The following is a 27,268-nucleotide window of genomic DNA, read 5'->3' on the forward strand; positions in this document are numbered from 1 at the left end:
GAAACATGCGTCCGAGGCGGCGTGTGAAGGAGTTCTAGAAGCTCGATTAATATAGTGCTCATCCATCGCAAACATGAAAGGGGCCCGTTAAGCTTGCTTTAACCCAGAAGCATTGATGAGTCGCTTAACCGCAGATAACTTCGTATCCCAATGGGGCTCGTCGCGTTGTCTAAATGGCAGAGCACAATTGGCCAGAGGGGAACCGATAACGGATTATGTAAACTCTTACAGAGATTATATTTCTTCAAGCCAGCGTGGTCGGCGCGTGATTTGACGTTATATATTATTCAGCGCGTCTCACTCTTCGTCACACATCTAACTTTTCGCTTTATCCCCCCATCATGTCTTTTGCTGCGTTTCGTGCCCCACTTCGTAGGCAGGCTTTGTCTGCTTCCTTCAGGAGAGCTGAGTTGCGCACCTCTTCCTTCCGTAAGTATTCGACGGAGGCACCCAAAGCGGCCAAGTCCAACACTGGTCTCTATGTTGGTTTGGGTGCTGTCGTTCTGGGCGGTGGTGTCGCATACTACTTGTACGACTCATCCTCGGAGACTGCGAAATCGACTTCTACTGCGCTGAAGTCTGCAGCTCAGTCGGCAAAGGTTGCTACAAACTTTGTCCCGACCAAGGAAGATTACCAAAAAGTTCGTTATGACCTTTCTGTGCAGTCGCTGGAGCTTATTTATTTTATTTTAGGTGTACAACCGCATCGCCGAGGTAATTGACGATGCTGGTGACTACGATAGTAAGTATTTTGCGCCTGGTTTGGTTTCTGCTCTCAATGTGTTGCTCGTAGATGGCTCTTTCGGCCCCGTGGTTCTCCGCCTGGCGTGGCATGCATCTGGCACATACGACAAGGCTACTGGCACTGGTGGAAGGTCAGTTTTTCGTATCTCCCGATTAGAAGTCGCCTTATCATTGACGTAACGGTACACCGAAATGTAGCAACTACGCAACCATGCGTTTCCAGCCCGAATCTCTCCACGGAGCTAACGCGGGTCTTCACGTCGCCCGTGATTTGATGGAGAAGGTCAAGCAAGAATTTAGCTGGATCAGCTACGGTGACTTGTGGACGCTTGCTGGTGTCGCTGCTGTCCAGGAGATGGCTGGCCCAAAGGTTCCTTGGAGGCCTGGTCGCATTGATGGTTTTGAATCACACGTACCCCCTGATGGCCGTCTTCCTGACGCCTCCCAAGGCGCACCGCATATCCGGGATGTATGTGGTTTTATTTTACAATTCAAATGCGAGCTGACACATTCATGGACAGATTTTCTACCGTATGGGGTGAGCCGGGATTCACGTGATATAATTTGAGAGAGACTGACGCAATACCTGTAGCTTCAACGACCAAGAAATCGTTGCTCTCTGCGGTGCCCATGCTCTTGGCCGCTGCCACACTGACCGGTATAGCCTTCGCTGTATTTTGCTTTCTGTTACTGATTTTGTTCCATCCAGGTCTGGTTTCGATGGACCTTGGACCTTCTCTCCTACCATGTTCACTAATGACTACTACAAGCTCTTATTTGATGAGAAGTAAGCACTTAGCACATTCTTGGGCAGAGTGCTGACGTGTCGTTCGGACAGGTGGGTGTGGAGGAAGTGGAACGGACCTAAGCAGCTTGAGGACAAGAAGACCAAGTCGCTTATGATGCTCCCGTATGTCGCTTTGAGTATTCCTTGTCAACAATGACTAAAAGTTTTTCAGAACCGACTACGTTCTTACCCAGGACAAGAGCTTCAAGAAGTACGCGAAGGCCTACGCTGACGATGTTGACTTGTTCTTCAAGGAGTGCGTTACTTCGTCATCAGCGTATTCACACCCTAATACATTTTCAGCTTCTCTGCCGCTTTCTCCAAGCTCCTCGAGCTAGGTGTCCCCACTCAGCAGTTTGTTGCATCCGATGCTTGGATTATGCAGACTGTTGACGACCAGAAGTCCTAAAGAGCAATTTATCCTGGAAAGTAGACTATGTTACCTTGCTTCATCTTACCGATAGATTTAGGAGCACAACAGTAGCTTGAGCTTATAAGTACAGTACCTTATACGTACTAACGTCTGGCGGATTGACTTTTAGGTGCTTCATTCGTAGATAATTGGTTAGACTGGGATGAAGTTACTTGTTGATCAATCCGTCATCTCATCATGTGAACATCGCAGCGTACGTATTTGTTGACGACTTGCCAACACAATACCGTTCTCAACGGTGTCCAACGTGTCGAACATTGTGAACCTTTCTATTCAGTGACACTCTTCACACCACCCTCAACTAGTCACCTTCACCGAAGATTAAACTGTACATGATGTCTGCCACTTGGGCGACCTCAAGCCAACCAACTATGCCTCCTGCACAGGCCATGACTTACGCCATTGCCGGATGCTCGGAGCACAGCGGGAACTACGTTCCGGAAAACATACTAGTGGACACGCCGCAGGACCCGACAAGTAGATGGAGCGGCGCGCAGCAATTGCCCACAGCGAAGCAATGGATTATGCTGAAGTTAGAAACGCTCAGTGTTATCAGTTGAGTAACCGCTGCGTTTCACTCTCTCGCCCACGCTGACGTACCCCTTTCTTGATGACATGAAGAGAGCATAACATTTGGAAAGGTGACGCCGACCAACCTTGTCATCGATGTGAAAACTAAGTCTGGCGGATGAAGTTTCACAGGAGTACGTGAGCTCACTCCTCCGACATTCAGGCTCTGAACAGATCCCACAGAACATCCATGCAACATGAGGGAGTTCAGGGTCTACGTAGGCCTGAATCCGCACCATATGGTCCAGGCGCTGCACACTCAGCTCAAGGACGATACCGTATACGAAACGTTTCCTTTGAAACATGTGAATAGCGAGGGTATCTACTTTCCGACGCGGTTCATCAAGATCGTACCAGTTTCGTGAGTGGGCATGTTGTATTCGTTGTTTTGTTTAATTTGTGCATCGGGATTTTAGAGCGCATGGGATGAGCTTTCATATTTCGATCTGGTATGTCTCTATTTCAGGCACAGCCGATCCTTTATACATCGACAACATCCGCTCGCGATACGAGGAGGTTTGCTGAAATTCTTTTTACATGCGCATATTCGCTGAATAAAACAACCATAGTACCGAGAAACCGTAGTGCTCCGCCACGTACTTAAGCATTTGAGGCAGCGGAGATTGTTGACACCCTATCAAAACATATTGGCGCGCTCGAACATCCAGGTCGAGCACCCCATTGTGACAGCCCTGCACTCGAGCCTTGTTCTCCAAGGGAATTGGACCGATTCCGAGACCCGTCTCTTGGAAGCATCTTCAGCCGGCCTTCTGGATGCTTATATTCAATTCTGTCAACCACACTCGCAGTGGAAACGTCTTCATGGCGTGGACGCGGACGGCGATGCACCGAGCAAACGCGGTGGCCACGCAATGGCACTCGACCCCGAAAATGGTCTAATCTATCTCCTCGGAGGCTGGGACGGGCAGAAAAGCCTAGACGATTTCTGGGTGTACGACGTGACTGCTGAGCGATGGCGTGTGATAAGCCATAGCACGTCTGCCGAGAAGAACGGGCCCATCGCTAGGTCGTGTCATAAGATGGTATATGACACGAAGTCGGGGTGCATCTATCTCTTGGGTCGACTTGGCGATGGGGATATTCTGAAGCCGGAAGAACATCAGGAACTGTTAAGAAGAGCGGGTGAGATACCGGATGGGTCGAGGTCCACTCCGTACTGCTCGGAATTTTTCCGATATCATACGCGAGGACTGGATGTTGGGAAATGGGATCTGTTGTCGTTTGATACGGCGGTGAGTAGTAGAGCTGATATTTCATTTACGTTCTTAACCAATGATGCTAGGCCTCCGGTGGCCCACCACTCATCTTCGACCATCAAATGGTGATGGACTGCGAGGCGCAAATCTTGTACGTTTCTGGGGGCCGAGTGGTCGATGGGGATTGGGATTCGCCAAAGTACTCTGGCATGTATAGCTACAACGTCCGCACGAGCAAATGGAAACTCCTACAGTGAGCATCGTCATTCTTGGCAGTCTTTTTGTCATTCTTATTGTATCTGCAGACCCCAACCTGCATTGTCAATGTCATCATCGGTGCAGCCGCCTATCTCACCCCGCTTTGGTAAGCTCGTCTCATGTTATTACTTCCAGCGTACTGAAGAACGGCAGGCCATTCGATGGTTCTTGACACAATGTCGCACACCCTTTTTATTTTCGCAGGGCAGCGCGATGATAAGTATCTGTCCGACATGTACGCCTACGACATCGCGAGCAACACAGTCACGGAATTGTTCAGCAATTTCAGCACAAGTGGGGGACCCGATGCATGTTTCACTCAGCGGGCGATCATTGACGGACGGTTGAAGGAGATTTATGTGTATGTGGGCGATCCTGGTTTTGCTTTGCTGTTCTAAATAAAGCATCGCATCTAGATTCTGTGGTTTGACTCGTGCGCAGCCCGCCTCTGCGCTTACTAGCTTACGCGCCGACACGCCGAATTGGGTGTATCAGTACACGCACCCTTCCAAGCCTGGAAAGTGGACGAAAATATTGCCTGAACCGATACAGGAGGGCGGGGAGCCTGTTGAAGTTCCTCTTCCGCGATATGCGCATCAAGTGGTATACGATGAGGGGAAGAAACGCGTGTTTATGCATGGCGGAAATGCGGGGGAGGTGAGTGCACCGGCGGAGGATGTTGAGCCGGAAGTAGAGGCAAGTGGCGATGAGGAGCGTCCTAGGAGTGGTGAAGAGGATCGTCCGAGCAGGGTGTTGAAGGAGACGAGGCTGGATGACTTTTGGACTATGAAGCTATTGAGGTGAGAAGTGCTGTTGTGCTTTGCTCTATGGTATTAATGGCGTGTGGGGTTACTCTTCAGAGCTGCACATGAGGAAATTATCAGGCGAGCAAAGTACCAGATTCGACAACAGCAGTAAGTTACGAGCTGTTCCAAGGGGCGGGTTTATGTTGACTATGGATAGGTTCCGAGAGATGTGCGAAGAGCAACCCGCAGTAAAAGCGCTGCGCTTTCTACAAACTGAAGTATCTGCGGTGGTGGACCACAAAAGCCCCGAGGAGACGAGCGTTTTCAGAGCACTCCTAGGACATCTCTTCTCGACTCCGATTACAACGGATGACAGCTCCACTGAGTCTACAGGCACACCCAAAGACGATACCCTTGAAGAGCCGCCCAAAAAACGTTCGCGCCCAAACACGCCCGATGAGGCTTGGACGAGTCGACTAGATGATGAAGATGACGACGAGATGCCTGGCGCAAGTACATCAGCCACTGTCGCTTCTAGTGGCCAGAAGCGGCGGTACGCACTCCTTTCGATGGAAGAAGATCCCGAAGAGACCGCATTACGGGATGCTTCGACGAAGCCGCTCTCGCCCGAGCGGTTTAGGCAGCGCACGGAGGTGTTTGAGAGTTTGTTGCAATTTGTGGGGGAAGATGGGAAGCAGCCTATGGGATCGCTTTTGGATATGGTTGATGCGGAGGATGGGATATGAGGTTGGTGGTGTGTGATTGACATTTTTGTTTTGTTTTGTTGTCGGTTTGAAGTTATTTGAGGCGTATGTTGTTTTTGATAGGTTTGTTGTGGAGGCCGCATACACTTGGCATATTATCAAAATTATTGGGCTTGAACCTCGAGATGAAAATCCCTGTGTCAGACAATTCGATGATGAGCATGATGAAGTAACTGTCAGAAGTACTTTCAGCAAACCCCAGTGCTCAGAGTCACGTTCACATGTTCACATGCATGGGTACCGGTGAAGCAACCGAACTTCAACAATTCACGACGAGGAATTTATCGTTCATGGCTGACAAAAAGGGCGAGTTTATGTTTATTCGGGATTTCGTTGCGTTTGGGTAGTGAGCTTTAGTATATTTCATTCATGGGTTGTGCGATCAGTTCAAGCCAGGTCTTAGAAGAGACCTTGAATTATTTATTGTGAACCTGTAAAACTCTCATCGTGTCCGAGATCTTCATAATGGATCAATTGCAAGGTCTGCAAGCAATTGATTTGAAGCGAGTGTGAGGGACGGAAAAGGTGGGGCGACTAGAGACTCACTCATCTCTGCAAATTCGCCAGCGTCGTCCGTGCACCATGCGGCTCAAATCAAGCTTTGGTTTCCTCTGGGTATGACTAATGCAGCCCAAGGATTATGATGAAATACATCTCGGGAAGCGGATGGCATCCAGAATAAGAGCCGGAAGCACGACTTGGATGCGCGACCAGACCCGTGGCTTTGAATGTGTAAGGAGTCGGGACTCGTCAATAACGGCACGCCGTGGTGAAGATCAGGGGAGGGCTGACAACATTGACTGAATAGTAGAAGATCCAAATGAGAAGGTACTGGGATAGTCTGATACGTCGTCAACGATGAGCAAGAATATTTATTGTAGAAGTCCCAATGGCAGCCGATGGATGATGCATTCTTTCACTACGGGAGGCCTCGAGGGACGCGTGAGCGAAAGACAAACAATGCGTGGATCGTGCGCAGGATCACTTCCTTGCACTTTGTACCGAATGCTTTGAGCATTCTTGTTTATGCTTGCCCCATGCTCGCTATCGCTGAGCTCTTCCTTTTTCTTAACCCGAAAGTTCAAACGAGGCGTTGGCTATGCCGGAGAGGTGATGGAGGATGAGTTTTTATACGAAAAGCATCATCGTTGATAGTTTCTAAAAATGTACAACTGCTCCTTGATTTCCTTTTATATTATGTATAAAATTAGACCCACAACAAGGAAATAGCCTAGCTACCAGTGCCGCTCAACCGCACACCAACTCAACGACTGAAGACGGGGTACAGAAGTTTTTTCTATAGTAATCGCAGATGCTTTAGGCGCAATTTTTTCGTTTTGCCGCTCTTCCGTTCTGCGGCGATGGCAGGCGATTAGCACGTTCACCTGTCTGCTCGACTTCTGTAGGAGGGGCAGCCGCTGCCCCATTCTCCTGCTCACGAGCTTCCTGACGTGGCTGCAGTTGACGACGCCTCAACGCCATATGTGAGTCCCTGATAGTCGTCGTCAGCTGAGTCGGACAAACAAACTGCGAACGAAAACTCACGGTGCGTCTTTTCCGTCGAAAGACAAAGTGGGTGGGCCTGTTGGCCCTGTGGACGGTAGCCTACCAACGAAGCGATTAGGAACACGAGCAAGTCAAGAACTGCATACCACATACGTTGGTTTCGTAGCCTTCAACACCCGCTCTGTCCGTAACTGATCCTCCTCGCCTTCTTCGTATAGCCAATCTTTTGGCCACTCGGGCGAAATCTGCCTCCAGTGCGCGAAGTATGCCTCTAATCTCTCACGTCGCCCCTTCTCGGCGCGTACGACGTCCCTCACGTTTTTCGCCTCCTGCTTAAGCGTCGCTGCTCGCTGCCGGAGAGCAGCGATCTGGACGAGAACGCGTTGGTCGTCAGCTGTGATCTGATTCATGATTTTTACAGCCCGGCCGAGCATTTGTGGCTCTTCAGGCGGGGGCGTTCCCGCACGCGAGCTGACGGGTGATTTGTAGTATTCCTGCTGCCCCAAACTTGCGTAGGACAGGTTGGAATCCGAATCCCCAGAGTTATCTTCCGCAGCTGGGTGCCCAGCATGACTTTCCAGTATCGGCGAAAGGCTCGGCAACTTTTCCGCTATATTTTCAGCAGCACTGCCAGCAGCCTCTCCGGCTGCGAGAACCAGGCCGGGCGAAGTGGCATCTTCCTTGATGATGGGACGATCAACTAGCCAAGTGTTAGGTTCCATGCACTGCGACACGAGGCATGACAGGCTCACCAATTGTATCCATTGGTAAGTCTACGATTCCTGTCGAAGGCCCAGCAGTTGAGGGACTCTCTCCCCTTATTCTCGACTTCTTTCTTGGAGGCTCTTCGCTGTCTTCGTCTTGACTGAACGATGGTCAGGACCAGTTATAGCGAACATGAAGCAAGGAACGTACATTAGCGGAACAGCCTCGTAGAGCTTCACCAACTCTCTGATGATCACCACGCTCTTCATGTTCGCTTTCACTTTGTGTTCCTGATTCCATATCAGCGACCACCATTCAGGACACGAAACGCAAGAAAATATACCTTGGCTAGCTTTTGGAGCTCTGCGCGGGAGAGCTTGCGAAGTGTGGCTTCATCCATGGCTGGGATTTGGTTGTTGTATGAGTGAGGTACGTGAGAGAGGGGTGCTTCATTCATTTTGTGCAGTATGGTTTTTAATGGGTAGTTTGATGAAGAGTATGGTTCTGGATCAAGTTGGGGATCTACTTTAGGAGGTCGGACGTAAATAAGTGGGGGCTGTGGCACCCTCGGGTACGATGTGGCTTCTGTGGTGCGTCCACAACTTAAATCCACATTGTTTTCCTATAAAGTATACACAATGCGGTATAGTATATAGGACCGGTCCTTTACCCACCACATTTTGAAATGTATTCCACTTTACCATAACTTGTTTTTTTCTTTCTAAAAGTTTGTTCGTAGTATTTACATGTACATTTGGGATATTATTGTCTACTACAATTTTCGAAAGAGCTATCGGCAACGATATTGGTGTGCTGGAGCAAGATCATTGAAAACAGCGACTTCACCGGTCACCGGTCACCAGCTGCAGCCTGCGGTCCTTTTTACAACTCGTTTTAGAAATTTTACATGTCACATCACGTGAGTACCTTACAGTCATGCATAATGTCTTCATTTCCGAGCCGAACATGGCAAAGCTTAAGCTTCACGACAGACCTTCGTGATCTGTCTTCAGTGCCCGAGGTATATATCTTCCAGTGACGAAAACGCCTGGGGGGGCAGTTTGAGGGTGAGTATGACATCCTTCTCAATAATTTCGTCTAAATAATTGCAGCATGTCACAAATTACAATAGACCGAAATCCAATGATACAGCAAGTTTGAACTCACTGCGCAACTCCTGCAGGTCTCGGAGGTCAAGAATTCCTTTTCCATATGGAGGAGTCTTTACCTACCACTTCCTCGTCTTCGACGCCTACTTCCTCATAATAAAGCTCTTGTTCTTTGTCACTATCCGACAGGTCGATAGCGCTGGGCCGCTGGCATCATCAGCCAGTACTTTGGTACGATATTTTTCGGTTTCTGCATGAATTTCGTCGGCGGTCACATTTTAACCAAGTTTACAATGAATGTATGTCGGAATGAGTGCTTGAGAGCTCGTGCATAGTCTTAGTTAGTGGTAATGAATAATTCTTTTTTTTCTGTTTTTTTTTTCTGAACTTTTGAATTTACTGTAGGACTCGATCGGACGACTCCGGACAACAAATTCCGAACCAGCTCTGTACTTAGCCGCAAGCTTCTGCATGCTCGTTTTGATGATTCGATTGTTCTTCCTTCGGAGTCGGTGGTCGATTACGAACAGTGGAAAGACACGCCCGCAATCGTAAATCTGGCCTATCGCCCAAGGGCCTTCGTTTCATGCTGTAACTGAAGTTTGTGGCAGCGCTTTTCAGGACTTGCATGCTCTCCCAGTCCAGCGGATTGTTAAGCGCCTCCTGTGTTAGGTATATTTTCTCGGGAACAGTCTGCAAATCGTCTTTGGAGGTAGCACACAAGTTGCTGTGTCTTCGATTCGACTCACAACCGTATCTTGACATGGGATTTGCAACTCACGCCGAGATGTTGCGCGCGGAGTTTAACTTTCTGATCCTAGTTCACGGACTGACGAGTACCAGCTTGCCTATGTGGGAGCAACAGGTGAATATTCCAATCGTTCCACACCAAATTGCCAACAGCCCTTGCTTCGCAAGGTAGATCTTAGGTGGCAATCTGCTGGCAGTGCAGCGATATCATTTGTTCGAAAGGAGATCACGGCGGGTTATTTTTCCTAGCCACGAAGAACAATACTTAGCGCATAAAAGCAAGGCGTCTTCCTGCTGCCCCCTTCAGATCTAATTGATCCCATATCACATCCTTACAAACTATGCGTTTCACCTTTGTCCTCGCCGTTGTTGCTGCTTTGACAGTGTCAACATCTGCCGCATCAATATCTGCCAATAACCCATCATTCAGTGAACTATCTGAGGCTGACGTTGGAGTATGTCCTCTCTTTTGCGTGCGCCAGTCAAATTGCCAAAACTGTCCTGAGGGAAATTGCGTGAGTATGCTGCGTCCTGGATTTAACCGCATAGCTCACCGGCGTGGCAGGTTATCTTTATATGCTTCTAGTGTGGCGGTGAGTCACTTTCACATCGGTGCGATAAGGTTGATGTCATGACGCATGAGTTACTAGTAGCGTGTGTTGCTGAGTTGATCAACACATTTGCTTTTGAACCAATTTTACTGTTGCTCGAGGGATGGAGATATTGGAATAGAGGACTCGCTTTTGTGTAAATGCTGCGTTTGGTACTTGATAGCGCTTTGCAAGATTTGGCACAGTGAATGTGCATCCGTGAATCCATGTTGGTCATACTGGACTCGGACGCATTTTCCCCGCTACCTTGTGAGAAGGCCGCGGACAACTTGTCATGCCTTTGGGGAACCGCTCTCTGAGAGAGCCCACACGGCGTGCTAGAGTTTACACTGAGCGGATGATTAATCACAAACAAAACGGACAATATCGGGACATTTGATAATTAATTGATCAGTATCACCGCCTCCTTATCAAGGCGCCAGTGGCATTCCTCGACATGTGCTCTGTCAGTGCCCTAAAAATGCGCATTCGGAATTCCACATAGGCGAACGGTCAGACGATTGCAACTACTAAACTCTCTTCGTCGGGTATAAACACCATTAGGTACCAATATCATCACGGACGGCTTTTAAATCATCCCTGCAGCAAATACATCGAATCATTGTCGAGAATGAGTGATAGCTTCGAGTCAAAGCATCGCGCCCCTTTGCGCCGACCCGCCTGACATAGTACAGCTACGTGGCGTTCGGGTACTTCGGTGTGCATCAAACTATTTCCCTAGAATAGATCAGCTCCGGTCCTATCGTTCCACTCACATAGGAAGTGAGAAGAAGGCAATCGGAACGTTCAACGAATTGTTGAATGATAGGAATTTCAATATACACCAAAAATATTCGAATGTGAGTGCCGCGCAACACACAAGTTCCTGGTACTTGCCTGACCATACTGTACAGACCACCCCCGTGTAGTCCCACTAAACCCCTTCTAGGACATTGTCTATGTATGACCTGCCTTTACTTCTTGTGCGACTTCTCTCCGCACCGCTTTGACCCGGCCTGCAGATATTAACAAAGCCTAACTTGAAATAACCGAGACTTTCGGGCGCGAGTGCTGACTCGAAAAACAAAACACAGGTTGAACGTTGATAATTTTACAATCTCGCCCAAAATAATCACCGATATGGTGACCTCATTAATCTGTGCCAGTCCTTCGAGTGTCGGAACATGGTTGCACCAGTATAAAAGGGGGCAGAGAGTAGCATTCGACAGTACTGCTGTTCAATCTCAAGTAATATGTCAATCCTCACAATCCCGAAGCTTGCAGACGAGCTCTTCTTGCGACCCATCGTAATATCGATGAACAGCTTGGCCCTGTCATCACTTATGTCCTTTGTCATGTCTGCCAATGGAAATATCGACTGGAGACCGGTATGGTAGTTGATTTAATACCAGAGAATATCGCTGATACAGCTGTCTTCGCAGATAATCATCTGCGTGACATCGGATATCCTTGCGATGGGTGCTGACCATCTCAAGGATAAAGAGAAGGAATTCTCGTCTGAACGTAATAACGCAAACGACTCACGCCTCGCCTCTTGGTTTGCATATGCACGAACCTTCCTTACCGCCAGCGCTGTGCTCCTTGCATTGACACTATCTCTATGTCCAATTTCGACCCTCCTCACCACGGCAGCCTTCGTGGCCCCTGCCTTGCTCTGGACCACTCCGATCAGCTTCCGGAAATTTGGGCGGATTTCGAGGTGTCTCCTCGGGATGTTTGGTGAAGACAAGCACCAACCTTCCACGTCTGCGCCTACTCTGGTTATCAAACGCATCCCTGGCATGAAAGCCATATTTAATGGTATCATTCGAGGGTACGGTTGCATATTTACCTTGGATGCTTTATGTGCAAACCAATGCTCTTCAGATGTGGCATCTACACTGTTGTCCTCTCTGTGTTGTCGGGATCAGGAAATCTGGCTGACACGCTACCGTCTCCATGGAGTACCGTTCAACTGATAGTTTGGTCGACGGTCAACCGCTCATGCCACGCAGTAAGTAGCCAGTGTATGATCCCATGATTTGACCCTAATCATGCCTATAGATCATGACTGATGTCCGTGATTTCGAAGACGATCTGAAGGATGGCGTCCCCACCATACCCGTCCTTCTCGGATCTGTCCGAAAGACGAAGGTCATATTAACAGCTTGTCATATGCTTGTTATGTTGACCTTCATCGACAACCCATACATCATGGGGAGCTGTCTATTTGCTGCAGCTCTGGTGTGGATACTTGGCAAGCACTCGGCGAAAAAGGCGTTTCTGTTTAGCTCTCACTCGCAGTCCTTGTTCATTATCTGGTATTTGTTGACGAGGCATATTTAGTTCCTGTCCGAAGAATCCTGCATTACTGTTATTAATAAATACCTTGGAAACCTTTGTGGATGCAACTGACTATCGATGGAGACATTCGTAGTCGTTCATTATTGTCTCGCCATACTTTCGTGTCAAGTTATCCAGACTGTTATTTGCATAAGCGCAATTTCATGGCTAGTACGTATAGAGCACCTGATGGACTGAGTTCTGCATGAAATGCAATGGTGCTAGTAGGCATTCATCCGAGAAAATTGCACTCTGCACTGCCGGAAGGCCATCATGTCGACAGCAAACACTGAGAGGCAGACAGCATCGTGGAAGAGCGTATGTCGATAAGAAGTTTAATTACGTGAGCAGCGCTGTATATATGGATCAGCATATGGCGCAGCAGTGATGACGCATCTGTAAGTGATGATGCGTCTGTGACGTAGTAAGCCTAGGCCTCACAATCAGCTCTGGTATCGAAAGCAAAGAACGCATGAGAACTTGAAAAACAAGTTGAACAAATTAGACGAACCGGTGAGGCATGCGGGATTCGCTATTCACGGTGCATGCGAGTGCGTGTGTGAGGGTCTAGGCGCGAAGAGATGATCCCGAGATATAATACTAAGGATCGCGATTGGAAAAAACACTCTCCTGAGCGCGTTTAGATCAGGACTGTGTGCACTAGGCAGACAGTCTGGACCCAAACACACTGAGATGAAGATGGGATGGTGGGCCAAAAATTAAAAAGCTCGTGAGCGCTGAGAAGAGAAGAGAAATACGGGGGCGATTCTCAGAAGTGCGAATTGAGCCCGGATGCACTTGTTCTCTACTACCCAAACCGGCTAGTTCAGCTGGGTATTGATCGAGAAACAGTAATACCGCACCCAGCGTAGAGCCCCTTCACAACCCGCACCCTGTACATTGCTTTCGCAGTGCCAAGGAAGGAAGTTGGGGGCATTAAATGTGAAAGCGCCTTTGTCTCCATTTCAAGAGACGTGAAGTCCGAGGACAAGACCACATTGTTGTCTACGCATTCGTTTTGATCCCATCCCAGAAGCGCCCGATGCCAGGCCTTCGGCCATCACATGCATCACATGTCAACCTCGATTTGAAGGGCCAAGCTGGACTATGACACTGTTGACCGCAGAAATCTTCAGCATAAACATGACTTGTCCGTACACTGTTGACCGCATAAATCTTCAGCATAAATATGACTTGTCCGTCGTCCCGGCTAACGCGGACGTGGTGCATAGTCCAAAGTATCTTGCTGGACACTGTTGGGTGGTTTGAACTTCTGACGGACCGTTATATGGTATATACCAGTCTTCCTAAAGCATTCTGGCGTGGATAGCCATGATGGTGACCCCGTTCCTGGGCCTGTAGCAAAACCAAGGGCGAACGGCTGCAAACGTCAGCTCCGAGTTCAAAATCACGTAAAAGGGGAAAGGAGAGCAACGGAAACATTTACCAAACTAAACTGGTGACCCTATCGATGCCAAACAAGTCGCCAGTTGATGTTGCAAAGAACGACTGGTACGTGAGATGACAGGAACCAGGGGTCCAGGGTTCAAGCGGAGTGGGCACAGTGACGTCTCTACCTTGAGTAGGACAGGAGAACAACGTTTGTGTTAGTTACTTACGAACACTGGCAATACGTCACCACAAGGGCGATTTACTCAGTACTGACCAGATCTTTTAGATAACTTGATTATGGTCGCGCTTAAATATGGAGACCGGGAGAGGCGTGAGCTGCAATGAAGGCCAACTCTCATATCAAAAGCATGGACTCGAACTCCCCTAGGCAGAGCTTAGACTCGAATGAAGATGGGGTGTGGTGTGCGCGTGACAGAGTGATGTGTGACCCGTTTAAGCGTGGTATAGCTGCCGACTCGAAAAACCACGGTTACGACGTAACACCAAGTTGCCCTAGCGTACCATCTTTTAGCCTCAAATCGATTGCGAAAGTACTAGTACACCGACATCTTAACTTGCCAGCCTCCTCGGATTCTTGTATAGAATGACCCGTCTCCTCGCGGCCGTGCAAGTCTGGGGTTTCGTCATACGTCACCCGGGGGCCTGTTAGCCCAAATCCTAGTCGACTAGGTACATCACAGCTTCGGAGTCTTAGTACGCAGAAATTTATTATTTTTGCAGTGCCTCATTATTATGATGATAATTGAACCAGCTGTTTTAGGACCTGTGTACGACTGGACCCTCTTATTTGTTCAACTCGATGGCTCAGTATAAAAAGTGGCAGAGAGTGGCATTCAATTTGCCTGCTGTTCAATTTCCATCAATATGTCAACCCTCACGATCCCGAAGCTTGCAAGTCAGCTCATCTTTCGGCCCATCGTAATATCGATGAACAGCTTGGCCCTGTCTTCCCTTATGTCCTATGTCATGTCTGCCAATGGAAATATCGATTGGAGATCAGTATGCTCACTGGTTTACTACCAGAGAATATCGCTGATCCAATTATCTTCACAGATAACCATTTGCGTGGCATCGGATATCCTTGCGATGGGGGCTGACCATCTCAAGGATAAAGAGGAGGAATTCTTGTCTGACCGCAAGAACGCATACGACCCACGCCTCGCCTCTTGGTTTGTATATGCACGAATCTTCCTCACCGCCAGCGCTGTGCTCCTTGCATTGACACTATCTCTATGTCCACTTTCGACCCTCCTCACCACGGCAGCCGTCTTAGCCCCTGCCTTGCTCTGGAACATTCCGATCAGCTTCAATATGTTTGGGCTGATTTCGAGGCACCTCCTCGGGAGGTTTGTTAAGGACAGTCACCACCAGCCTTCTACACCTCCACCTACTCTGGTTATCAAACGCGTCCCTGGCATGAAAGCCATATTTAGCGGTGTCATTCGAGGGTACGTCTGCATATTTGCTTTGGACGTTGTACCCGTATACCAATGCTTTTCAGATGTGGCATCTACGCTATTGTCCTATCTGTATTGTCAGGATCAGGAAATCTGGCCGACACGCTACCGTCTCCGTGGAGTACCGCTCAACTGATAGTCTGGTCGACGGTCAACCGCTCATGTCACGCAGTAAGCAGATAGTGCATGATCAAATAATTTGACCTTGAATTATGTCTATAGGCAATGAATGATGTCCGTGATTTTGATGATGATCTGAAGGCCGGCGTCCCCACCATACCCGTCCTTCTCAGATCCGTCCGCAAGACGAAGGTCATATTAACAGCTTGTCATATGCTGGTTATGCTGGCCTTCATCGAAAATCAATACATCATAGGAAGCTGCTTATTTGCCACAGCTCTGGTATGGATCCTTGACAAGCACTCGCCGAAAAAGGCGTTTTTGCTGGGTTCTCATTCGCAGTCCTTGTTCATTATTTGGTACTTTTTGACGAGGAATACTTAGCTTTTCGCGTGGAGGACGAGTATTATCGGTTCTGGATTGAATGTAGAATGTATTATATTCATGGTGTATGCGCTTACTTTTCAGAGTTGCACCTGAGGAAATTATCAGGCGAGCAAAGTACCAGATCCGACAACAGCATAAGTCACGAGCTCCTCCGAGGGATGTTTATATTGACTGTGTATATATTCCGAGAGATGTGCGAAGAACAACCCGCAGTGACGGCATTGCGCTGTCCACAAACTGAAGGGTCTGCGGTGGTGTATCACAAAAGTCCTGAGGAGACGAGCGTTTTCAGGGCACTCCTGGGGCATCTCTCGACTCCAATTACCATGGACGACAGCTCCATTGGGTCTACAAGCTCACCCAAAGACAGTAATCTCCTTGAAGAGCCATCCAAAAAGCGTCCGCGCCCAAACACGCCTGACGATGCTTGGACAAGCCGACTAGACAATGGAGTTGATGACAATATGTCCAATGCCAGCATGCCGGCCACTGTTATCTCTAATGAACAGAAGCATCGGTACACGGTGCTTGTCATAAATGAAGATCCCGGGGCAACTACACTACAAGACGCGTCGACGGAGCCGCTGCCACTCGAGCTGTTCAGACAGCCTGAGTGCACGGAGGCGTTTGAGAGCTTGTTGCAGTTATGGGGGTATGGTTAATACGGAGGATGGCCCGGGGATATGAGGGAGAGATTGACCACTTTTTGTTTTGTTTTTGGAACCTAAATTCGAGTGGTATGTATCAGTAGCTTGCGCAAATGAGTACTTATAGTTATTTATGAAGACGACTCTCCAGAGCCTGGAACATGTCGAGTCGTTGAAATGTCGCTTTGGGAGGTTGCGAAGATGCTGCAGAGATATGATTCAAATATTCAGATGCAATTGCAACAAATTCCACCCTAAGATACAAAATAACATGCGATTTTATAATTGTTCTATTTTTACTCAGGCAAGCGTTTTGGGGATGCCCTGGGCATTCAACAACGCCTCGCTATCTCTCAAAACCCGGGGCCCGTCACCGACACGGGTGTGAATAAGCCCCTTAACAGCGCCCAACTCCCACCGCTTGGCAACAGCCTCATTGAATCCCTCTGGCAATGCAGCTTGTACTTCCTGCCCTCCGATGACGACCTTCTCTGCTTGGGGGAAGTAGTACAGAACAAGCTGTGCTATCTCGCGGACGTTGGGAGTGAGTGCGTAGATGACGGCATTTGGGCCTGCATCGTAAGTGTAAGCAGCCTTGGGCTGCTCAGAGAGACGGTTGTACTCGGTGATGATAGCGATGATGGAGCGACTGACGTCGTTCATGTAGAAAATGGGGGGGTAGGTGTCAAGAGCGACAGCATGGAACTGGTTCGAGTCCCTCATGGTGATCTCCGCAAAGTCACCGAAATTCTTGTCTGCGATGGCACGCTCGATGTCGGCCATGCGGGAGGGAACGACGAATCCGATGCGGTGCTGGAGGAGCGCGGAGGTGACGACGGTGCGTTGCATGCCGCTGGTGCTGCTGGTGCCTTTCTTGGCGTCGTTGACGACGCAGATAAGGGCTTCCATCTCGGGCCAGTGGGATTCTGGGGCGACTTGGCGGGCTTTGCTGTCTAGGCCGGTTGCGTCGTCACTGCCCATGTCCCAGGCGACGAAACCGCCGAAGAGGGAGCGACATGCACTGCCGGAGCCGCGACGGGCGATGAGGCTGAGTTCCTCAGGAGTTTGAGGGAGCGCGTAGAGTTTAGCGAGTGCGAATACGAGAGCTGCGAAGCCCGAAGCGGAGGAAGCCAGGCCAGCTGCGGTGGGGAAGTTGTTAAAGGAGCAGATGTGGACGTTGAAAGCGGCGATCTGGGCGTGCGTTAGTGATGTGGTGCGCGGGAGTATGGAGAAGTACGCACCTTTGGTTGATCGGGGTTAGCTACTTCAAAGGCTGCACGGAGACGCTTCATTTCGGTGATGCACGTGTGAAGACGACCGCCGGCTTTGATCGGGTCTACCTTGCCATTGAGCCAGAGGCAATCAGCGGCGAAGGAAGGGTCAGCGCGTGCGGTGGTTGTGCTGCGCAGGTTGTCCTGGCTCAGAGTAACGGAGAGCGAGGAGTTGGTGGGCAGGATGAGTGACTCATTGCGCTTGCCCCAGTATCTATAATGATATGTTAGATTAGATCAAACACATAATGTGATGATTACTTTATGCAAGCGATGTTAACTGGCGCAGATGTTGTTGCTTGGTAGACGGACATGGTGGAATGAGAACAGAAATTATTGGATTTGGGTGTGGTCTTATAAGTTTCAATAAAAGTGTATCGTACGAGCAATCTTAATCCTTATTCGCGATCGAGGAATTGTTAGCGATTAAAAGTGGCTGTGCTAAGAAATCAATGTGACCCGGTCACGCCGTCCGTTAGCCGGTGTAACAGTGGCAGTGTCGCACTGGCTGGACTTGGTTGTCGAGCTTTTGACTTGAATTATTGTGTTGTCTATTCCACCGACTCCACTGACGACAACAACGACCACCACCACGACGGCAGCGAGCAACATATTCGTCAAAGATACATAAACCGTCTCTCTTCTTCTGTTTATACTATCGTGTATTTCTGACGCCTGACGTGTAGAGTCTCCTTGCAGTGCATATTTCCTTAGTGTGATATTGCGTTGGCCCAGATGCGATGTTCTACCCTTCGCAGTCGCCCGCAATTTCACACAAACTCGCAAACCACCCCCACCACGTTAATGTTCAAGACCAGTCCCCTTGGTCTCGCAATGTTAACCACACACATACGCATCACCCACAGCAGAGCATAGGTCCACCTCCACCATCTCCAGGTTACCCGCTCTATACAAATGGTGCTGTGAATCCTCTGCAGCATCACCCCCATCATCCCCTTTCACATCCCCCGCTCCCTCATCACCAACACCAGAATTCTTTGTCTCACTACCCCTCCCCACCCAATGGTCACATCCATCCGCAGCATATGGGTCAAGGATCACCAGGAAGTGTAGGCAGCCAGATCATAACACCCCATTGGCAGCAACAGCTTCTCAAGTGTGAGGTACGTTCGAGCAGTGCCCCGCTTAATTTAATCTTATAATACGTCATGTAAAGATGATCAGGTCCTCTCGGTCTTCACATCACCGTGCCCGTGCTAGCGCCATGGCCTCGCGCACGGTCATCAAATCCGCTATCCCTATCACAAATCCTAATCTTGTCAAGCCGAGTCCTAGCACAAACACTGACATCACAGAATCTTCCTCGAAAGACCCACCCGAAACACCAGCTCTCTCCTCCACCCCCGCCTTGAGTGCCGGTGACAGCTCACCAGGCGTCACAAATGCTGTGGTCAACCACCCCTCATCCACTGTTGCCCCAATTGCCGAGGCCCCGCGGCCTACCGCCAAACCTCCACAGAACACCTGGAGCTCCCTTGACATGGGTGGCATCAATATTAAGACCATCCCACCGTCCTCCGGCCTCTTTGCATTCACTTTCCTCATTAACCTTTATCTCAATCATAACGCTCTCACCTCCATACCCCCTGGGATCGCAAAGCTTCGCCATCTTGAGCTCCTCGATCTTAGCGGAAACAATCTCTCAACCGTTCCCGCTGAGCTCGGCATGCTCACCCAACTGAAGGAGTTGTACCTGTTCGACAACCACCTTATGTCCCTTCCACCCGAACTGGGTAGTTTGCACCAGCTGCAGACAATCGGTGTCGAGGGTAATCCGATTGACGCGTCTCTCAAGGCAATTGTGCAGAAGGACGGCACACCCGCTCTCATTTCCTACCTGCGAGACAGTTGCCCTGTCCCAGCTCCACCTCCAGAGCGTCTGTGGAAGTCCCTCCTCTCGCCTCAAGAGCGCGAAGTCGTTGCCTCAGATCCTACGACAGAGACATTCAGCGCTCTCTGCTACAACATTCTCTGTGAGAAGTACGCGACGGAGCGACTATACGGATACACACCGTCGTGGGCACTCAGCTGGGATTATAGAAAGGAATTGATATTGACGGAGATAATGAATTACGATACCGACTTTTTGTGCCTGCAGGAAGTGGATATCGCACAGTACGAGGACTACTTTGTGAAGCATCTGCAGGGGCAGGGGTATGAAGGAATTTATTGGCCGAAGAGCAGGTATAAGACGATGAGTGATGCAGATCGCCGGCAGGTCGATGGGTGTGCGACGTTCTACAAGGCAGACAAGTGAGTGTTCTTTTCGTGTTGCCTTTAAGTTGACTTTATTTACTTTATCAGATATTCCCTTGTCGAACGCCAGCTCATTGAATTCAGCACCGTCGCAATGCAGCGCCCCGACTTCAAGAAAACAGATGACATGTTCAACCGAGTGTTAGGCAAAGACCATATCGCCGTCATCTGCCTCTTTGAGGTGAAAGAAACCGGCACTCGCATCATTCTCGCGAACGCGCACATCCATTGGGATCCCGCCTATCGCGATGTCAAGCTCGTCCAAGCCGCACTCCTCGTCGACGAGATCGAGAAGATCGCTGCGAACTTTGCACGGCTACCCCCAAGGCCGGATACGCCCCGTGCACCCGTCTATAGCGATGGAAGCAAGATCCCGCTGATCATTTGCGGAGACTTTAATAGCGTCCCATCTTCGGGCGTGTATGAGTTCCTCTCGAACGGGAGTGTGCCGCCGGACCATCCAGATTTTATGAGTCATTTGTATGGGCGGTATACCACGGATGGGTTGCGGCATCGTTTGGGGCTCAAGAGCGCGAATGCGGCGGCAGGCGAACTCCCCCTGACGAATTATACGCCGAGCTTCCAGGGCGAGATCGACTATATATGGTATTCAACCGCAAATCTGGCTGTGAATGCAGTACTGGGAGAAGTGGACAGAGGGTACTTGGAAAAAGTAGTAGGGTTCCCGAATGCCCATTTCCCATCGGAGTAAGTTTCCTGTCTTTTAGGATTGTGGGATTTTTATTGACATACTTGATAGTCACATATGCATCATCAGCGAGTTCCGCGTGAAGCCTCCAAGGCCCCAAGCCTTGCTACCAACGCCGTCCTGAATAAGCTAACAAACATCCAAACATATCATTTATCGTCTCATTTCTTGTACGCACATGTATTTGGCGGTACATTGGTTCTACATATCGGGGTGCACACATATCACATATTCATGGTATTCTTTTCATGTCCAACGTTTCACTGTTTGTTGATGCTGCTGCCGTCGTCGTTTCATTCTTTCAAGTTTGCGTACGGTTTTTGTTTTATCTTCTTTTTTTTCTTACTTTTTTTCAGTTTGTCCCCCCTCCCCCAATTTTTTCTTCCTTTTGAGGTGTTCATTATAATGTTTGCGCCCCCTTCAAGCGCCATCAACATACATACACATACATACGACAAACTTTGTAGCTTGTGCTGTACGGTTCTTTGTATATGAAACGGCTATTCCATCTCTGCTCTCTAAATATTTTTCTGCTCCAGGTGGTGTTGACGACTAAAGTGGAGTGTACGGCAAGTGATTCCGGCAGTACTAAACACTCGGACTTGACATATGATTATGCAAAACGATTGACATGGGTTTTTTGTGCCATTGCTCAGTTCGATCGAGGCTATGACATTATTTGGATTCATGATTACTCACAACGCTCCGACGGGTCGGGTTTTTACAAGGCATTCATCCGTCATGAGGTGCGACAAAATGCGCTCCTGAGGCCTGACATTCGAGCTGATTAAACCAAAAGGGAAGGGGAGACGGTCGATGCATGATAGTACTCAGTACCGTTCCTAGAGCCTCTTGTTCGCTCAAATCGTCGTGGCGCAATTCACAGCACGCGAACGTTATTAATGATGAATCTGAGGTATGATCTCGGACGTTCGCCCGTGAGTTATTTTACACCGGACTTTACACTGGAAAGCGTGACGGCCTGTAGGCCCAAGGGGCCATGGAACGACCTGAATTTGATTTACTGCTTTCTTCCAAAACTTATCAGCGTATGAAAAACGGGGAATGAACATAACAGACCAGAAGGGAATGACGGTTCCTTTGGAATGGAAGCTCGAGTAACTTACTTATCTGGTGTTATGTATCAGCCCGAGCTGAGATGAAACCCATCGAAACGGGTACTAATGATATGGAATTCGAGGCATTGAAATGGCAATATGAATGAACACGTAGAATGCGCTACGCAGTTCGGAAAGGCCCGAGTATCGGCCTTGTTTCAAATATTCCAGTGCTTGGTTTCAGCGCATTCCACCCGATAAAAGAGGGAGCACCGATATCATGACTCCGGCACGTAGACAGGGGACCGAGGACTCCGTGTCAGATGAAAGAATTGTGCATAACCAGGCACCACTCAATCACCCTCTAAATGCTCTCCCTGTTTCTATTGTCAGGGTGCAACAATTGAGTTCCAAGACTAGGGTACAACCAATAGGCAATCAAATAGGTACAAACCAGAAGGGAACGATGGTCCCTTGAGAATGGAAGCTGAAGAAGGTTACTCAGAGGTTAGTTATAGACATAGATCTAGAACGAGATGGCTCACATGCTGATGTCAAAGACCGGTGGTATATTAACTAAATGTTACTATGTAGAATCTTGAGTTATGGAAATTGACGGGAGGGCGCGAGCCTCAACTAATACTGGAGTGAACGCGCCGATCTTCCTTTTTGGTTTCGTTGGCCTGGAATATCAGGTATCGGGAGCGTTTTTGGGGTGTGTTTGTGCCTGGATGTACAGCAGTGGTGGGAAGATATTTGGTTTCAATTGAATACTGTCCTATACTTCCTCCCAGCGAAACTCACGCTTTAATGCCTGCAATCGATCTTGATTGCAATGCGCTTAATTCGAAACCAACGAGAAACACAAAGAGCTCCCGGTGGGCTTAACGCTGACAGATATTCCATACGAAATTGCGATACCATTGCATTATGCATGATCCGCCGTTGGATGAAGTATGGTAAGGCACCTAGAATCAATTAAAATACATCCTTCCGAGATGCTAAAGATGCAAACCACATGTACAAGAGTGCTCCGTGTCTACGCAGCAAAACAAGAGTACCTCAAGCCTTATACAATGTATCCAAGAACATCGTAGCGACCTCGCTGACCATATCTGGGCCGACGGCGCTGGATTTTCCGAGTCCTGAAAAGGGTAGTAAGGTCAACCATACATCATCATGATCGTGACAGTTGATGAAGCAAAGGTGGAAGAAAGGGGGAAAATAGGACAAAGCAGCAGACTTGTGGACATCATTGCCGGGTCACAAAACTTGTCCACAAATTCAATTATTCGACTTTAAGACGTACCGTAGAGCATAACCATCGTCCCCTTCCCAGACGGTGCCAATTTGGCTTCTTCCACAGACTTCCTGAGATCCGCGATGAACGTATCAACAAGCGGGAGCGTAAGGCGCTTTCAAGTAAGAACATGAATCAGTCCCCCACGGCTGCGGAGAATACAACAAGGAAACCTACTGTGCATGCGATATGTACCGCAGCCGGTCCGGACAGCGCATTAAGATGCCAGCCTTTCTTTGACATTGCGTCTCCGACCTCAAGGACATTCACCTCAGGAGACTTGGACCCAAATGCGACGACAGAAGCGGGTGGGGAGCCGAGTACATACAATTCTGGGATGGAATTTGTGATGGTATTGGCAATCGTACGCGCGCATGAAACAATTTCACGGCAGGACTTTAGATAACCGCTAAGAAATGGATTCAAGAATTATAAGAACAAATCAGATGGAATTCAAAAATACGCACTCCGATCCCATGTATTGCATCGCTGCCCAGGTTCCTGCGATCAACGCACCGGGTCTAAGGGCGCATGAAAGGTCAGGCGCAAAAACAATGGAACTAGGAATGAACGCACCGGGATCCTGACAGACTTGGGCTGGCATAGACGCCACCTGCAAAGAATTGAAGTTGGTAGGAACGTTTTCCAGGATATTACGAACCTGTCCAGTAAGGTGTGATGTAGTATTGATGACGCCGCAAAGCAGCGTCGCGATACATGATTACAGAAGACCCCTATGAGATCCGGTAAGCATTCACGAGGTGCACATGAATGGAGCCTGACCTTGGGTGCAAACCCATACTATTATGACAATGAAACATCTTCGTCAATTACACGCAACTGAATTGAATGATGAAAATTTACCTTATGAGTGTCACAACTGATACTAGTAACTCCACGGACTCTGAAGTCGAACGGGCTGAGTTTATACCTTGCGCCCCCGTCTTCTCCGTCAGAAAGACCTGCTTTCTCGAGGAATGGCACAATGAAGGACCCAAGGCAACAGTCAACATGCAGACCAATGTTATGCTTTGCAGCGAGTGCGCCCAAAGCAACTATATCGTCTTGATTTCCATCCGGAAAATTGACAGCTGACCCTACAATCTGCACAACAGTGTTCAATATTACTACTGCGACAAAGGAGATGCTTACAAGGATCGTGTTGCGGTTTCTATTGGAAAACATCTGAGCAACATATCATTGACATAGGAAAGAAAACTCACATGGCTCTACGAACGCGTTTCATGTTTACCTTTCGTGTTACTGGGTCTACTGGAACTAGGTGAACTTTGACTTTCATGTACGCTCCGCCTTTGTCAAATGCGGCGTGAGCGGTTGCCGGAACAATCCTGTGATATCAATATCAGGACCGTAGTTCACATATTACAAGCCTCAATACCCACATCTCAGGGTCCGTGATACCCTTTACCTCTCGTGCCCAGTCTCTGTAAGTTTTGATAGCCATAACAATAGACTCGGTACCGCCTGAAGTCATGGTACCAGCTCCATCAGGGTTGTTGTACATCCGTAGGCACATTGAGACGATTTCAGCTTCCATCTTGCGGATAGCAGGGAAGACGTCCGGATGCAAAGGGTTGGAAACTGTATAACGCTCGAAAGCAGCGACAATGACTTTTGACAAAGCCTCTCCCCCGTCTGTTTAAAAGGGTATAATAGGAAGGCTTTCATTGAGGTGATGGACGCACGGTAGACTGCCCCTGATAATTTCCCATGTCTCCAATCAGCATGCGGACCCAACTCGCCATCCATTTTCTCCATCTCTGCTAATATCCACTCCACTGACTGTCCTTCGTCTGGGAGAGCGAGATGTCGCGAAACGTCGGCTCCCTGGGGTACGAGCTTGCCCTCAATATCCAGCCTTGCTTTGTTCAACTGCTCCTGAACGTCCTTCTTCACTGAGGGTACTTTCAATGCTAGCAGTAATACTTGCTGTCTTTCGGTCAGCTCTCAAAGCAGTAAGACACGAAAGCCACGCACCTTGTATGTCCATGTCCAGGAATCTCTCAAAGAGTCAGTTAAGCCTCGAGCTTGGACGTGCCTGCAGAGCTTAAGGGATTGAGTTGCGACGAAATAGAAGAACAGTGCTGTCTTTGCTGCCTCGTATGGTGTCCTGGTTCGCAAGAAATCCCTAACGATCACTGGGTCTTGCAAAATAAGCTTGAGGGAAGACATTTTTAGTTGAAATCGACGAGCGAGCCTTCCGCAGTATATATGTAGAAGACGAGCGTGAGTTCGAAACACAAGCCGTCCCTGTGACAAGTTACAGCAGGTCGCCTAATAGCATCAGTTTTATATTTGACGCCCTCCGGCAGCAGATCAATTTGCCGAGCTCATAATCTGCTTCCGAACCACCACCATGAACAACATGCGGATGGTATCTCTTTGACATTTAATCATGAAGCGAGGATCACTGAATAAATGCATTTAAGCTTGCAGAAGAGGAGGAGAACGACGATGGAACTGAGGTTACTTGGGGTGTGTTCTGTCTTTGACACTCAGGGCGTCAGTCAATTGAGTGCTTGTAGAGGATCAGCAACGCATCAACACGTTCTCCAAACTAAATACTCGTCTCAGGAGTATAGAGGAACGACTCGAGGAACTCAAGGTGTGTTGGCAAGGCAAACACTTGTTCTAGTCTCATGATAGTTCAGCAAGAGAAGGAAGCATTGGATGACCTGTCTACAGAGCTCGAGCTTACCGACGAGGACGAAAGTGTGCTGTGCGTCTGAAGATCGTGCTATCGCATGAACAAGGACTGACTTTATTGACCGTATAATCAGATACAAGATCGGCGAATCTTTCCTTCACCTGCCCCAACCCCGCGCGATGAAACGACTTGAAAAGGACCAGGCGGCTATATCTGCACAAGTCTTAGACTTATCAGCTGGCGCGGAACAATGCGAAAAGGAGATGAAGGAACTAAAAGTTACGTTGTACGCCAGGTTTGGCCGCGCAATCAACCTCGATGAATAATCAGTATCAGCGTAAAGTGTTACTCAGACTCATCAGGGTGTTATCATCCTCATCGTATTATTCTGATTAATGTTATGCAGGTCAGTTACATTTGTATTTGATGAGCTACAATCGCGGCATCTTCGACATATCATGGTGTATGTCACGATTTGTATGCAGCACCTTGGAACCTGTGCGTGCACGATTATGATATCATCACCAAATAGTCCAGCCGTCAACAAAGAAGGCGAGTCCCCTATAATAGTTCACAAATGGGGCGACATTCATGCACAATAAGACGCTCCGTACCAAGGAATTTAGGTCTGTAAAACAGTGTTCACATTTCTGTCGTCCTTAAGGCTGGACTGGCTTGGTGTTGAACGCTCCCACCGAGTCCAGTCGGTAGTTGGCTTCGCATCACTCTGTAGAAAAAGCGCATCATTCACTTGAGCTGCCGGTCCGATGCTGAGGAATCGACATTGTCCATATGACTTGGGTCTCAATGTGCAACCTTACCTCCCGAGTGCCGCGGGTTGGGTGCGGGTTGAAACCCTGCTGGCACCCTCGTATACGCGGCTTATGATGAACGTATCCACATCTCACGGATCTCGTGTCGACAATCTGTCACTACATTTGAATATGGCGAGTGGTCGTCCTTGTCCTACGCTATTTTCTCTGAATGGTAAGCAGATCCTCGGTGGTAACACCGACAAGACAATCACAGAGTGGGCAGTACCTGAGAATTGAATACATCGCTGGAGGATTCTAGGTAAGCTGTTGAGTTCCTATCATTCCCCCTTGGCCAGCGTCCGCACGCAAGATACAGCATTGGGGAATGTCGTATTCGGGCGTACGTTTTATCTATTTTGCTCATATGCATTTCTCACCATGCTCATCCTTTTTTGCTACGCCAACAGCGCCCAGCGCCCAGCATTTTTCAAGATGATCATCCATATTGCAGGTACTGCTGTCTGTGCCACGAGGACAATCATCCTTTTCAGGGGCCTGCTCCCATCGCGGCCGCCCGACAGTGGTACCAGGCAGGGCGGTAGTGCACGGGACAAGGCAGCGGGGTGGGAAGAAGGAGAAAAGGTGATAGATCCCAGATAAGCTAGAACATGCCGAAAAAAGAAG

The 27,268-nt window shown here is 48.8% G+C and overlaps 10 protein-coding genes across 10 annotated transcripts; 7 read left to right on the forward strand and 3 right to left on the reverse strand.

The window, feature by feature from the left end:
* The first annotated feature begins 280 nt into the window (after positions 1 to 280).
* On the forward strand, positions 281 to 2,197 carry DEU56DRAFT_806445 (heme peroxidase). The gene is made up of 10 exons (XM_041353340.1): positions 281 to 641; positions 694 to 742; positions 794 to 875; positions 943 to 1,213; positions 1,266 to 1,282; positions 1,337 to 1,402; positions 1,454 to 1,531; positions 1,583 to 1,654; positions 1,704 to 1,787; positions 1,835 to 2,197. The coding sequence occupies exons 1-10, from the start codon at positions 342 to 344 to the stop codon at positions 1,938 to 1,940; spliced, it is 1,125 nt and encodes a 374-aa protein (XP_041207938.1). The 5' UTR covers positions 281 to 341; the 3' UTR covers positions 1,941 to 2,197.
* On the forward strand, positions 2,198 to 5,651 carry DEU56DRAFT_806447 (Muskelin N-terminus-domain-containing protein). The gene is made up of 12 exons (XM_041353341.1): positions 2,198 to 2,519; positions 2,586 to 2,605; positions 2,659 to 2,668; positions 2,718 to 2,895; positions 2,951 to 3,050; positions 3,104 to 3,787; positions 3,838 to 4,004; positions 4,057 to 4,115; positions 4,163 to 4,370; positions 4,426 to 4,809; positions 4,870 to 4,923; positions 4,973 to 5,651. The coding sequence occupies exons 1-12, from the start codon at positions 2,297 to 2,299 to the stop codon at positions 5,499 to 5,501; spliced, it is 2,616 nt and encodes an 871-aa protein (XP_041207939.1). The 5' UTR covers positions 2,198 to 2,296; the 3' UTR covers positions 5,502 to 5,651.
* A 140-nt stretch (positions 5,652 to 5,791) lies between these two features.
* On the reverse strand, positions 5,792 to 8,491 carry DEU56DRAFT_901683 (uncharacterized protein). The gene is made up of 11 exons (XM_041356560.1): positions 8,074 to 8,491; positions 7,941 to 8,020; positions 7,778 to 7,890; positions 7,179 to 7,725; positions 7,065 to 7,124; positions 6,905 to 7,011; positions 6,780 to 6,790; positions 6,479 to 6,616; positions 6,172 to 6,241; positions 6,066 to 6,107; positions 5,792 to 6,002 (listed from the first exon to the last, which is right to left on the reverse strand). Exons 1-11 carry the CDS (start codon positions 8,185 to 8,187, stop codon positions 5,980 to 5,982), a joined length of 1,305 nt encoding a protein of 434 aa, XP_041207940.1. The 5' UTR covers positions 8,188 to 8,491; the 3' UTR covers positions 5,792 to 5,979.
* A 2,852-nt stretch (positions 8,492 to 11,343) lies between these two features.
* On the forward strand, positions 11,344 to 12,525 carry DEU56DRAFT_948652 (uncharacterized protein; the record flags this gene model as incomplete). Its single annotated transcript, XM_041359088.1, has 4 exons — positions 11,344 to 11,567; positions 11,622 to 12,013; positions 12,067 to 12,193; positions 12,244 to 12,525. The coding sequence occupies exons 1-4, from the start codon at positions 11,433 to 11,435 to the stop codon at positions 12,523 to 12,525; spliced, it is 936 nt and encodes a 311-aa protein (XP_041207941.1). The 5' UTR covers positions 11,344 to 11,432.
* Positions 12,526 to 14,337: 1,812 nt separating this feature from the next.
* On the forward strand, positions 14,338 to 16,041 carry DEU56DRAFT_806469 (uncharacterized protein). Its single transcript, XM_041353342.1, has 6 exons — positions 14,338 to 14,364; positions 14,436 to 14,439; positions 14,501 to 14,539; positions 14,754 to 15,383; positions 15,437 to 15,563; positions 15,615 to 16,041. The coding sequence occupies exons 4-6, from the start codon at positions 14,800 to 14,802 to the stop codon at positions 15,894 to 15,896; spliced, it is 993 nt and encodes a 330-aa protein (XP_041207942.1). The 5' UTR covers positions 14,338 to 14,364; positions 14,436 to 14,439; positions 14,501 to 14,539; positions 14,754 to 14,799; the 3' UTR covers positions 15,897 to 16,041.
* A 64-nt stretch (positions 16,042 to 16,105) lies between these two features.
* DEU56DRAFT_806470 (uncharacterized protein) lies at positions 16,106 to 16,568 on the forward strand. Its single transcript, XM_041353343.1, has one exon. The coding sequence runs from the start codon at positions 16,226 to 16,228 to the stop codon at positions 16,559 to 16,561; it is 336 nt and encodes a 111-aa protein (XP_041207943.1). The 5' UTR covers positions 16,106 to 16,225; the 3' UTR covers positions 16,562 to 16,568.
* A 191-nt stretch (positions 16,569 to 16,759) lies between these two features.
* On the reverse strand, positions 16,760 to 18,228 carry DEU56DRAFT_806472 (Diphosphomevalonate decarboxylase). The gene is made up of 3 exons (XM_041353344.1): positions 18,079 to 18,228; positions 17,788 to 18,031; positions 16,760 to 17,737 (listed from the first exon to the last, which is right to left on the reverse strand). Exons 1-3 carry the CDS (start codon positions 18,129 to 18,131, stop codon positions 16,847 to 16,849), a joined length of 1,188 nt encoding a protein of 395 aa, XP_041207944.1. The 5' UTR covers positions 18,132 to 18,228; the 3' UTR covers positions 16,760 to 16,846.
* A 635-nt stretch (positions 18,229 to 18,863) lies between these two features.
* DEU56DRAFT_737498 (Endonuclease/exonuclease/phosphatase) lies at positions 18,864 to 20,927 on the forward strand (the record flags this gene model as incomplete). Its single annotated transcript, XM_041348587.1, has 4 exons — positions 18,864 to 18,941; positions 18,995 to 20,091; positions 20,143 to 20,802; positions 20,855 to 20,927. 4 exons carry the CDS (start codon positions 18,864 to 18,866, stop codon positions 20,925 to 20,927), a joined length of 1,908 nt encoding a protein of 635 aa, XP_041207945.1.
* Positions 20,928 to 22,923: 1,996 nt separating this feature from the next.
* DEU56DRAFT_737549 (PLP-dependent transferase) lies at positions 22,924 to 25,354 on the reverse strand (the record flags this gene model as incomplete). Its single annotated transcript, XM_041348592.1, has 13 exons — positions 22,924 to 23,006; positions 23,171 to 23,276; positions 23,339 to 23,570; positions 23,629 to 23,682; positions 23,738 to 23,774; positions 23,823 to 23,895; positions 23,945 to 23,962; positions 24,026 to 24,265; positions 24,314 to 24,332; positions 24,385 to 24,510; positions 24,565 to 24,817; positions 24,868 to 25,111; positions 25,160 to 25,354. 13 exons carry the CDS (start codon positions 25,352 to 25,354, stop codon positions 22,924 to 22,926), a joined length of 1,680 nt encoding a protein of 559 aa, XP_041207946.1.
* Positions 25,355 to 25,491: 137 nt separating this feature from the next.
* On the forward strand, positions 25,492 to 26,384 carry DEU56DRAFT_806484 (Prefoldin subunit 4). Its single transcript, XM_041353345.1, has 7 exons — positions 25,492 to 25,556; positions 25,612 to 25,657; positions 25,708 to 25,787; positions 25,834 to 25,901; positions 25,963 to 26,166; positions 26,236 to 26,306; positions 26,362 to 26,384. Exons 1-5 carry the CDS (start codon positions 25,539 to 25,541, stop codon positions 26,153 to 26,155), a joined length of 405 nt encoding a protein of 134 aa, XP_041207947.1. The 5' UTR covers positions 25,492 to 25,538; the 3' UTR covers positions 26,156 to 26,166; positions 26,236 to 26,306; positions 26,362 to 26,384.
* The last annotated feature ends 884 nt before the right edge of the window (positions 26,385 to 27,268 follow it).

The sequence above is a fragment of the Suillus clintonianus genome (assembly GCF_016758775.1).
Source record: "Suillus clintonianus strain FC179 chromosome Unknown DEU56scaffold_40, whole genome shotgun sequence".
Taxonomy (NCBI): domain Eukaryota; kingdom Fungi; phylum Basidiomycota; class Agaricomycetes; order Boletales; family Suillaceae; genus Suillus; species Suillus clintonianus.